This window comes from Eptatretus burgeri, chromosome 5 (genome assembly GCF_056783735.1).
Source record: "Eptatretus burgeri isolate ZD-2024b chromosome 5, Ebu_testis_v1, whole genome shotgun sequence".
NCBI lineage: Eukaryota > Metazoa > Chordata > Myxini > Myxiniformes > Myxinidae > Eptatretus > Eptatretus burgeri.
In genome coordinates this window covers 80,560,445-80,573,441 of record NC_140965.1, presented here as the reverse complement: position 1 = coordinate 80,573,441, position 12,997 = coordinate 80,560,445, and the positions used below count along the sequence as shown (strand labels likewise).

General features: G+C 43.9%; 1 protein-coding gene and 1 pseudogene across 5 annotated transcripts in view; one reads left to right on the top strand and one right to left on the bottom strand.

Annotated features, from left to right (window-relative positions):
• Window positions 1-12,997, bottom strand: part of LOC147026805 (ras GTPase-activating protein nGAP-like) — a 204,312-nt gene that overhangs the window by 52,007 nt on the left and 139,308 nt on the right. For all 5 annotated transcript variants that reach the window (XM_085882597.1, XM_085882596.1, XM_085882594.1 and 2 more), the window contains 3 exons: window positions 2,520-2,617; window positions 2,202-2,305; window positions 1,932-2,082 (listed from right to left, as the gene is read on the bottom strand). In XM_085882597.1, coding sequence (XP_085738723.1) covers window positions 1,932-2,082; window positions 2,202-2,305; window positions 2,520-2,617 — 353 coding nt within the window. The remainder of the gene's footprint in view (window positions 1-1,931; window positions 2,083-2,201; window positions 2,306-2,519; window positions 2,618-12,997) is intronic.
• On the top strand, window positions 10,987-11,907 carry LOC147026806 (nuclear respiratory factor 1 pseudogene; annotated as a pseudogene).

Genomic DNA, 12,997 nt, shown 5'->3' with positions numbered 1-12,997 from the left:
GTATGCTTTTGAGCACCGTTGCTATGGACACCACCGTTGCCTAGCAACGGGACTTTGAAATTTAAAAGAAATATTTTTTCGAAAATCAAAAATCGGCTTCCAGCCTTTTATGCACAATATAATCAACCTCTTTGTCAAAAATTTTCAGCCTGATCCGTAAAAAACTGTATGACGAGTATGCAATTATGTAGCAACCACCCATGTCACCTACCAGCATATATATATATATATATATATATATATATATATATATATATATATATATGTATATGTATATATATATATATATATATATATATATATATGTATATGTATATATATATATATATGTATATTTATATGTATATGTATATTTATATGTATATGTATATTGCTTTTCCTTTCTGTTTTAATTAATTATTGCTTTACAAAGCTATTTGTGGTTTGACATTGATTAATTAGTTTTCTTGGAAATTATGCTTGTGGTATCGACCATGCCTTGTTAGTAATAATGTAAAACTCAGTAATACTCTGCCTATAGTTATAGAGTGCTTGGAGATTTTAAAACAGGCACTCCCTCCACATGTCTGTTTATTCAACAAATGATCATAATTGGACTACAAAGTCATTTCTGGTTTGGTTTATAGATATCAAATATTAATGAGTACGTCCTTTTTTATCTATTTTTTATTTATTTTATCTATTTTATCTATTTTTATCTATCTATTCATAGTAATAATAGTAATGAGTCCATGCTTCTTTATATATAATGTGCATAACAATAATAGCAATGAGTGCATACTTTTGTATTTACACATAGTAATCATAGTAATGAGTTTGTATTTCTTTATCTACAGACATTGTAATAGTAGTAAAGAGTATGTACTTCTTTATATATGCATAGTAATAATGGTAATGAGTAAGTACATCAATATCAATTAATAGTAATAATATTAATGAGTATGTACATATTTTATATATGCAAGGTAATAATATAATAAGTACATCTGTATCGATACATAGTAATAATAGTAATGAGTTTGCACTTCAATATCTATACATAGTAATCATAGTAATGAGTACATAATTCTTTATATATACATAGTACTAATAATGAGTAAGTACTTCTTTATATATACATAGTAATAATAGTAGTTATTACAGATTTCTTTATAGAAACATAGTAATAATAGTAATGAGTACTTTTTCCTTTATATATACATAGTTATGATAGTAATGAGTACATACTTCTATAATATGTACTTGATAATAATCGTGTTGAGTACTTCTATCATGTCCATTGTAATAATTTTGAGTACAGTACTTTCATATCCAAAGTAAAAATAGTAATGAGTACTTCTATCGCTCCGTAGTGATAATTCAAGTAGTTATGTGAAGACTTCTACATCTATCTAGGAATAATAGTATTGAGTATTTGTATCTACATATCTACCCTGTCAATGGGCGTAGCATGCTGCCAGAAATGTTGAGGCCTGCTTTTACTTTTTCTTCTCTTATTTTGCTTTGGAGTTTTTAAAGTATAAAGAATATAAATAGCTCTTTTGGGAGCTAATATATGGTGTAAACCATAATCATTTTACATTTCTATATCTACCTAGTAGTAATAGTAGTGAGTACTTTTATACCTACATAATAATAGTATTGAGTCTTTTTATATCTACATCAGAATAATATTCCAATTAAGTACTGGTATTGGAAATAAAAAAAGCACCTGCATTGTATGACCAAGTCTGTAAGACATGAGATGCTTGCTGACTCTCACGTAATTAAATAACTAAGATTAATAAGGTTACGCTCATCATTTTCTTTCAAGAGATTATGCACATATTGTGAAAGAAGTAAAAACTTCAATGTGCAATCATTAAAAATTTAAAATCCTGCCTTGACAGACTGGTAGATTTTACCCCATTTGGTCCAAACCTCCAGCACACCTCAAAACAAAAATCCTGCCCCAGGATGCTGCTGTGAAGAGCACGAATAACCACGTCCTCCTCGAGCGCCAGGTCCAGTGCCTCGACTGCGTTGCTGGGACTCAGCAGAGATTCGTGCGATCGAGAAGACTTGAGACGAGGCATTGCGGATCTGCGCGGACAGCGGAAAAGGAGCTGCACGATCCAATCAGGACTGACACCAGACGTCGTCGGCCTGATTGAAGACGCAATGCTGAACGGTTAAACAAGACCGTCAGATCTCCAAATCACCTGTCACCGCGGGAGGAGCTCCGCAGGATGGGAAGACGAAAGCTCACGTTTCTCTCCAACTTGCTCTTTCTACGTTTCAATGAGCTGCGTAAACGCAGGAGTCCCTAAGGAGAAAAGGGAAGGAGATGAAGAAAGGAGACATTTTCTGCATATGGTTTGTATCCGACTTGCATGGAAATGGAAAGTAAAACTGTCAAACCCCAGGCTGCTAAGCTACAACTCCTGATTATTACACAGTGCATGCACATGGTGCCCAAGTATGTTTCCCAAGTAAAGGGAAGACTACAAGTTTAGAGCAGCCAATGTTGCATGCAGTACTTTTGTCGAAGTCGGTGGGCTGTCCACTAGGTTTCCGTTCTCTGCCATGCTGCTGCTGTGAGTGGTCAGCCTGCTGCCCAGCTGCTCCTCAGGGTAATCTGGGACAGGAAGGGCGGACACATACCATTGTTAAACTGTGAAACACGATGACACGACACAACCAATAACTGATGGGATGCTAAAATGCACTACCCATCTCGAGGCTCGTGCTCATTTTTGTGTTTCTCTTATTCATAAGGTATTATATTATTACAACATGCTGATTATGTAAAAATGGCCGATTATTTCAAATGGCATATTCTAAGCTATTATTTCAAGGTACTTGTAGCAGCAATGCTCTGAAATAGAAAGCTTACCTCAAAGTAGTCATGAGTTTGATTTCATGAGAGAGAGCCCAATGTCATTCATAAAGGATGATGAGCCAGCTGTTGCACTTGCTTTCACTCAATTGTAAACAACGGAAATCCCACAATGTCTTCAGCAAACGTAAACCTTTGGTTCACATTGTAAGCTCTCTGTGTTGGTTGAACAGAGGATTGACCATCTTGCCGAATTGAGGCCTTTCCTCTTATTTATGCAAGAAAGTCCGACTGAACATGCAAATGAACTGAACGTGTATAACACGGTCCCATTATCATTGTGTGCACTGATTATTTTCATCACTAAAATTATCTTAATTATGTGGCCACCTGCTTTACAAAATGAGATGTCAGTTGGCAATGCCCGCAAGTGTATGCAAATCATTAAAGGGTATTCGGCATCTGAAATGGCAACCTTGACCCTAAAACTGCACAATTCTACCACTCTTGTCCCATTATAACACTCCCTTCACATACCTCTACCATTCCACAGCTACCTCCACACACCTGCACAATTCTAGAACTCCCCTTACATCCCTGTACCATTCTACAGCTCCCTCCCCAAACCTGCACACAATTCTACCACTCCTTTCACATACCTGCACCATTCTACAGCTCCCTCTCCAACCCCTCACAATTCTCCCACTCCCTTCAAATACCTGCACAATTCTACCACTCCCTTCACAAACCTGTACCATTCTATGGTTCACTCCCGAAACCTGTACAAATCTATACTCCTGCTATGCTCGTTTTTAGCATTTGTATAATGCATGTTCTCAATATAGAACCAATTATTTCAATTTTACTCTCATACTGGATGCGTTTACACACTTCGTCCCATTGAATAACACTGAACAACAAAATTTTTTTACTGGAGATGTGTAAAGTGATTTAGACTAATTTTGGTACCCTGATTTCAAAAATCATAACCGTTTTGCTGTATCACGTCAGGATTTTCAGTAACAGAAATATTCCCATTGCCTAGAAGTCAGGATTTCAATGAAATTTACAAAAATTCATTTATTCATTTATTTCATCATGATTGCTTGAAAATTATAGAAATTACAGAAAAACTCCACTAGAATGTAATTAAAAATGCTTTAGGCATTTGGCTTTGCGTTTGTGCTGCTCTGTGTCAGTTTCACGATGCAGGAACCAGCAGAAATCGCCCATCATGTTCGGGTTGTGCCGCCCTTGGTAACGCGTCTCCATGAGTGAAATCTCTTGGTGGAATCGCTCGCCGTGCTCGTCCGAGACTGCTCCCAAGTTGTCAGGGAAGAAGTTCAGGTGCTGGTGTAGGAAATGGATTTTCAGGGACATCCTGGAGCCAAGTTTCCTGAATGACTCCAGCAGCTGCTGCACTATTTCTTCATAGTTGTCCGCGCGCTCGTTCCCCAAGAAGTTGTCCGTCACAGCTTTGAAGCTCCTCCACGCTGCCAGCTCTTTGGGGTTTAGAGTTGTCGGAAAAGTTTCGTCCTTCATAATCTGTCGGATTTGCGGTCCAACAAAGACACCAGCCTTGATCTTGGCCTCCGACAAGGTGTTGCCAAACTTTTCCTTGAGGTATAAAAACCCACGCCCATTCAGATCCATTGCTCGTACAAAACTTTTCATCAAGCCGAGCTTTATGTGGAGTGGTGGAAGGAAAACCTTGGCTGGGTCGACAAGGGCGACATGCTTCACGTTGTGTCGACCAGGTACATGCTCTTTTCGCTCTTCCCAATCTTTCTTCGTCCAGTGATTCTTGTCGTCTCTGCTATCCCAGAGACAAAGGAAGCACATGTATTTCGTGTAGCCTGACTGCAGCCCTAACAACAGCGCCACCACTTTCAAGTCTCCGCAGATGTGCCAGTTGAAGTCATTGTACTTGATGGAATCAAGCAGCTGCCGCATAGTCTCATAGGTCTCTGTCATGCCGAACGCGTGAGCCAGTGGGACTGATGGTTTCTCGTTGCCATTGTGGAGCAAAACAGCCTTCAAGCTGTTCTTCCCCGAGTCGATGAAGAGGCGCCAGTCTGCAGGATCGTGATCACACCCAAGTTCTTTCAACAGACCGTTGATGTCACTGCAGAATGTCATCGTGTCTTCCATCTCAAAGAACTCAGCCATGTCTCTGTGACGTGCTCTGAACAAGGATATCTTGGTGTTAGGTTCAAGTAGATTCCACTGCTGCAGCCTTGATCCAAGCAGCTCTGCCTTTGCCTTTGACAGCGAGAGATCTCTTACAAGATCATTTAAGTCTCCCTGGTTCAGAAGGTGTGATTCTTGAGTGTCGGGTTCAAAGGTTCATCATCACCATCCTCTTCACCACTGCTTACAGCTATGTTCTGATCAGCTGGAGGTGTTGGAACGGGGTTCTCGTCATCATGAGGCACAGGTTTACGAGCAGAGACGCAGTCAGCGTACTTGATGTGACCTTTATTCTTCTTGTTGAAGCCGGCGATGCTTGTGCAGCAGAAATAACAATCATCATGATGATTCTGCGGCTCACGCCATATCATGGGCACCGCAAATGGCATGCTCGCGCGCTTGCCCACCAACCACTGAGTCAAGGTTGTGTGACAGCTTGTGCAGCAGATGTGTGGTGCCCAGCTCTGTTCTTGGTCCGCCACCTTACACCCGAAGTAGTGAAAGTAGGCGGCCTTCATTTTCACTGCTGTAGATATACTTCGCTGTTGATCGTTTTTGGTATACCGACCACAGACATAACAGAAGTTGTCAGGATGATTGGTACAGGAACGCCTACTCATCTTTATCTGAAAGAAAGAAATATAACACAAGTTAACAACAATTGTACGAAATAGACATGTTAAAGACATATGTAAATTTCATTGAAATCCTGACTTCTAGGCAATGGGAATATTTCTGTTACTGAAAATCCTGACGTGATACAGCAAAACGGTTATGATTTTTGAAATCAGCGTACCCAAATTAGTCTTAATCACTTTACACATCTCCAGTAAAAAATTTTTTTTTAAATTTGTTGTTCAGTGTATTTAATGCCACATTTGAAAGTGTTATGACAATGGCATGGTTTTACTTTTTCCAAGTACGTAATTGAATACCACTTTCAGTCATATCCATTTTCCTATTATCTTGCGTTGCATTATGAGAGGCAAACACTGAAGAAGTATATGACATCCATCAATTGAAATACAACATGAAAATGGGAGTCTGCTCACATCAGAACAAGAAGACATGCAGGTAAAGCAGGGTGGGGTTAGGGGTTGAGGGGCGGTGGTGGAATTGCACGACTCAAGAGGTTGAAACAACGAATGCTTTTGATTGATGTTTCACATTGCTAAACTGTAGAACAAACATCAAATCCAGTTGGAAGGCATATCGAGGCGACATTAACACCCTGAAGGGCTAGCAGCAAAAGCAGCGCCACAATTTGCTGGAAAGCCTTTTCTACAATGAAAAGAAAAGTAAACAGCACAACGAAATGAATGGGCATTGCCCACAGTCGCTGGACACCCTTTTGCCAGACAGGAATAGCAAGCTATCTTCAGAAAACAGTAATTCATTGGATTTTTCACAGCCAACCAGACATATGTACCAATACACTCCCTCACATAAGTGGCGATGAACGCTCAGTCGCAGCCGCAGACAGGTGCGCAATCCCTCCCTCTCCATAATCTTGCACTCTCGCCGAGAGCACGCAGCATTGGATCTACTCTAATGGAATCAGAAAGATGCGTTCCATAATCTGTGCCAAAAACGACCACAAAAAGGACGCTATGGCCTGACATCATCGGCCAATGGATACTGTTAGAAGGTCTTTGCTATTTTCACATGTGTATGAACGTTTGGTGCTGTTGTGCCCATAAATGTTTCATGCGGTCAGTGAGTGCAATGGTGGTGTGGTGCCGGCCTGTGGTTCTTGCCTTTCATGGCGGTTTTCCCACCGGATGTGGAGAGAACTTCGGGTTTCTTGTTGGTTGGTGTGAGAGAATAGCGCCATTTTGTCTTTACTTGCAGAGCACAGACTTTCGCTATTGGTACCGTTATATCAATAAACATTGCGCTGAAAGGAACTTCGATATTCTCGTCTCATCCAAACCGTTTGATCGCGGTATTTTCCTGGATCCACGGTTCACTGTTATCCAACCTACGAGCAGCCTTACTGTAGGTTACCAAACCTACTTTTCATGGTCCTTCGAGCCGGATAACCGAACAGCTGGACAAGGAAACCATGGACGAGAATATCGGCAGAGCAGGGGCAAGTCAGGCTGGGGAAAGGAAGCCTGCCGACATGTCTGGTGGCCGAACGAAGTCCCTTGGGCAAATGTACGATCAGATGTTCGCAGTGAAGATCAGAAGCAGCAGATATCATGGACATATGCTCTACGCACGATTGTAAAGAACTGCTACAAGCACCACGGGCATGAGGATCTGCTGTACCCCTTCGAGGAAGCACAGCCACAAATCCCTACCCCTTCGTCCGCCTCTTCACATACTCTAACAGCACAGCTTGTTCCACAAGCCATGGTGCAAGCCATTTATTCGGATGGCAGGGCGTCGCTCATACAGGTTGATGCTGGGACAGTTGCAGCTAGAGCGGAAGGCTCAGAGCTCCCACAGACTGTAACAGTCACACAGGTTAATTAAGCCACGGTATGCAAGTACAAAGGCATGGTGCTCACTGACCTGGAAATATCATTAGCAGAAAATACACCTTCTCAGCCAGAGCTGCACTCAGACCTACCACCACTCACCATTGAAGGCATTCCTGTCTCGGTGGACAAGATGACCCAGGTCCAGCTGTTTGCCTTCATTCCTGAAATATTGAAGTTCTCAACAAGCAGGGGCATGTCAGGCTTGGGAAAGGAAGCCTGCCGATCTGTCTGGTGGCCGGACGAAGTACCTTGGGCATATGTACGATTAGATGTTCGCAGTGAAGATCAGAAGCAGCAGATATCATGGACATATGCTCTACGCACCATTGTAAAGAACTGCTACAAGCACCACGGGCGTGAGGATCTGCTGTACCCCTTCGAGGATGCACAGCCACAAATCCATACCCCCTCATCCACCTCTTCACATACACTAACAGCACAGCTTGTCCCACAAGCCATGGTGCAAGCCATTTATTCGGATGGCATGGCGTCGCTCATACACATGGGCATCCGCAGAAAAAAATGCAGAGGGGGGGGGGGGGCAATGTTATCCTGAAATCGCCGTGTGAAGTGTAAAGACATCTTTTTGCTAAGATTACTGTAAATAACAGAACAAAAATGTTAACAATTCTTCAGGTAGAAGACACAAGATTGATCGAATGTCATGATATTTGGCATGGAAGATAGTGTTTTTCCGTTCATTCCTTCTGTGTTGCGGCTATTTATTTTATTTCAGTAACAAAACTCATGCTAATTTTCTACGTCGGATTTTATACAAAATAATCAAACTAAATGCTCTTGATTTGATTGTTATGGAGTCTGGGGAAGACCAGTGTATTGAATTTGTATTGTTATGTTAACCTCATTTTTCTTATTTTTCAGGAATGTGAAATGGATATCAGGAGGTTCTTTAAAAAACGTAAGTCTGATGACTCTGACAACAATCAAGACACCCCGGGTACATCGGAGACGCATGTTGAACCAGCAGAGCAGCGCAGAGGGGGACATCACGAGCAGTTACTCACAGCAACCAATCAGATGCCACCCCAAACACCACTTGCGAAAGTGGCCAATGACTTGCCTCATCATCTGGACATTGGATCATACGTCAAAACCACAGAACATTTGACCAATAATCGATGATATGACCTCCTGATGAACACATACGTCCCACCATCTGATTACAGCTATCAGAACGATTCACAGGGCACCCGCTGTTTCTGCCACACGTGGATAAACCAATATTCTCCATGGCTGGCCTACTCAAGTCACTTGAAAGGTGCTCTGTGCAAATACTGTGGGCTGTTCCCTCAACCAGTGCACTGAGGTCTAATGGGTGCGTTCATCGTGACTCCTTTTGTTAAATACAAAGACTTCAATGAGTGCACAAGGAAGCACATGCTTTCCTCCTGGCACAAAGTCGCACTGCAAGATGCTAACAATTTCCTCACCACCGTGCAAAGGCCGGAGTTGACCATCGTGAGCAAGATGGACCGAGCAGTCAACAAAGCAGTCACTCAAAACCGAGAGAAACTGTTCCCCATACTATCCAGCATTCTGTTCTGCTGCAGACATGACATTGCATTGAGGGGGAAGGAGAGTACATCGGGGAACCTCTGTGACCTACTGCGATTCAGGATAGAAGCAGGGGACACGGTCCTGAAGGATCACATGGAGGGCGCAAGCAAAAATGCGAGATGCACATCAGTTTGTGTACAGAACGAGCTGATAGTTCTCTCCGAATAAGTAGTAAGAGACAATATTGTGAAAGCTGCAAATGAATCAAATGGATTCTCTATCATTGCAGATGAAACTGCTGACATATCAGGCACCGAGAAACTCTCCATTGGAGTACAATTTGTTGCGCTGCAGGAACAACGGAATGACTCAGCGACCATACGTGAGGAATTCCTTGGATTCATTCCACTGGAGAGAGTGGACGCTGAAACAATTGCAGATACTATCATCGACCAAGAAAAAAAATTGGTCTTAACCTCGACAAGCTCCACGGCCAAGGCTACGATGGATGCTCAACCATGGCAGGAAAAGACAATGGTGTACAGGCCCGTATCAGGAACACCTATCCCAAAGCTGTTTTCGTGCACTGCTCTTCACATCGACTGAATTTGGTGGATCATGATCTGAATTCTGTCGCAGATGTGAGGAATACGACTGGAACTGTGAAATCTATCATTAAATTCTTCCGTGACAGTCCCAAGCGCAGGAGACTGGTTCCAAATATACCTTTGTTGTGTGAAACCAGATGGAGCACAAAGTACAAAAGCATCCGCATCTTTTCAGAGAACTTTTGTGATATCTATGCACAACTGGAGCAACTGGAGGCAAACCAGCATGAGTCACAGAGTACACGTCAGACGGCGTATCAGCTGAGGTGTGCTGCAGGAACCACAGTGTTCCTCATCTGTCTGAAGATCATTGGGAAGGACTCGGCGATGTTGGAGCCAGTAACCCAACAGCTGCAGGAAGTCGACATGGACATGATGGGAGTCCGAGATCACATCGACCTGTTGATGAAGGCTTTCTGAGCTCACCGGGATAGTGCAGACCGTGTGTTCTCAGATGTCATCCCTGAGGTCAAAACCTTGGCAGAAGAACTTGGCATAGACTTGACTATGCCTCAGCGATGCACATGCCAGGTCCACCGGCCGAATGTAGGAGGCTCCATTGAGGAGTCCTATCGCTGCACCATCTATGTCCCGTACATGGATTCCTTGATCCAGTCTCTGGAAAGTCGCTTTGGTGAAAGTAACACGCCATAATTTCACATTTTCGCACTACATCCGAGAGAAATGCAGCAAACAGAAAGAGATGAATTCAAGCACATCGTTTCATCTGTCAAGGAAATGTATGGCATTGACAACCTTGTAGAAGAAGCTCTAGCGTGGTATGACCTGCAGAAGCATAAGCCACTGGATGACAACTCTCTGGGTATGATCGAGCTGGTGAAGCAGACCACTCGGTTCCCTGCTGTGCTCAAGGCTATCCTCATCGCACTGACTCTGCCTGCAGCATCATGTACAGTGGAAAGGTCCTTTAGCACACTGCGCAGGGTGAAGACCTGGTTAAGATCAACGATGAGTGATAAACGTCTGTCCGGCCTCTGCATGCTAAGTGTCCGCCGCGACAAAGTGAACAGCCAGAAGACCGAGCTAATGAACAGGGTCATTGACAATTTCGGAAGAGATCCCCGACGGCTCCATTTCCTGTTCCACGAGTAGTAAGCTGCTCTAACTGAATGAACTGTTGAGAAATGTTTATGTTATTTTATTCATTTTGTATTTTTCATGTAATTTTTTCAAATTTTTGATTTTCCAGGGGGTGGGGCAAATGCCCCCCCTTGCCCCTCCCTGCGGATGCCCATGCTCATACAGGTTGATGCTGGGACAGTTGCAGCTCTAGCGGAAGGCTCAGAGCTCCCACAGACTGTAACCAGTCACACAGGTTAATTATGCCACGGTATGCAAGTACAAAGGCATGGTGCTCAATGACCTGGAATATCATTATCAGAACATACACCTTCTCAGCCAGAGGTGTACTCAGACCTACCACCACTCACCATTGATGGCATTCCTGTCTCGGTGGACAAGATGACCCAGTTCCAGCTGCGTGCTTTCATTCCTGAAATGTTGAAGTTCTCAACAAGCAGGGGCAATTCAGGCTTGGGAAAGGAAGCCTGCCGATCTGTCTGGTGGCCGAATGAAGTCCCTTGGGCAAATGTACGATCAGATGTTCGCAGTGAAGATCAGAAGGAGCAGATATCATGGACATATGCTCTACGCACCATTGTAAAGAACTGCTACAAGCACCACCGGCGTGAGGATCTGCTGTACCCCTTCGAGGATGCAGAGCCACGAATCCCTACCCCCCTCGTCCGCCTCTTCACATACTCCAACAGCACAGCTTGTTCCACAAGCCATGGTGCAAGCCATTTATTCGGAAGGCAGGGCATCGCTCATACAGGTTGATGCTGGGACAGTTGCAGCTCTAGCGGAAGGCTCAGAGCTCCCACAGACTGTAACTGTCACAGAGGTTAATTATGCCACGGTTGAGCAGGATTGGGCTGGCTTGCACCGCACTGAAATGTGTCTACATGGTATGCACGAGGCCTCACATGCTGTGGCCACACTAGCCGAGGTGGCAGCCGCAACTCAGCGAGACCCACAACAAGGATCTACCATCACCATGGCCATCAACAGACTGAAAAGGCCAATGGAGAAACTACGACATTTCATTGAAGAAAAAGATGTGAGCAAACGGATGCAGTATGGGCCAGAGGTGCTTACCATTTTAAGAGATGTCGATTGGAGGAGGATGAAATGGTTGAGAGACATGCGCAACAACTGCAGGATGAAGCCCAACAAGCTCATAATGTGGAGTGTCGAGCTCTGAGGGAGCACGAATCCCTCACTGTTTATCTAGCAAGACATAGACGTCTAAGGCAGGCAGGACAGGAACTGGAGGAAGCACGACTGATAGTGTCATTCTTGGATGCAGGAGATGACTCCCTGAACTCACCAGTCAGACATCCGGCCAACACCACCCGACAAGCGATTCCGAACAATGGCGAATCGTCATTTACTCCATCGGTTCAACCAAACAAACAGTTGTCAGCGCAGCTGCCGCTACTGAGGTCAGAGCCGGCAATCGCCATCAGCGAGGAGCGACAACCCACTCCTCAATTAAGGATGGATGACAATACATCACTCAATGAGAACGTAAAGCAAATGCAGCCAACTACATGTCTTGATGGTGTATCATCAAACCTGCCCCCTCATGGGGTGGCTACAGGGCACTCAGTAGGTGGACATGCCCCGGCATATTCATCCACTAACACCGCTCCATTCCAAGCTTCGAATTTCCATCCTAATATGTTGCCATGTCATCAGGCACCCTTCCTACCATCTTTGGTGACAGCACATGGGCATCCGCCTGACCCATCTGAGATGCCTGCAACACCCAACCTCATGGACCTGCTGATAGCTTCATCCTATGGGGTACCAAAACTGAGTGTTCCTCATTTCCAGAGTGGCAGGGAAAGCGACTTTGCCCTTCTCAAGCTGGCATTGGATAGCTTGATGAGTAATCACACATACTTGTCAGAGGAATACAAATATCAAGTACTCTTAAGCCACCTTAAGCTACCGAATGCGTACAAGCTTGCTAAGGTATACATGCATGATCCGAAGCCATACACGGCGGTCTTACGAGCCTTGCAGGACAAGTATGGACAGCCGAGGCAACTCGTACAGAGCGAAATTGGTGCTATCTTGAACATGACACCAGTGAAGACTGGAGATGCAGAAGCCTTTGAAGACTTTGCTCTGGCAATGCACTCCCTCGTGGGTATGTTGCAATCACTCGAGGGTGAACATGGATTTGAACTACGATGTGGCTCACATGTAGACAGGCTGATAAGCAAACTGTCGCCAACTTATCGTGATGGATTCGTTGAGCGCTGCATTAACAAAGGCCTCTTAAA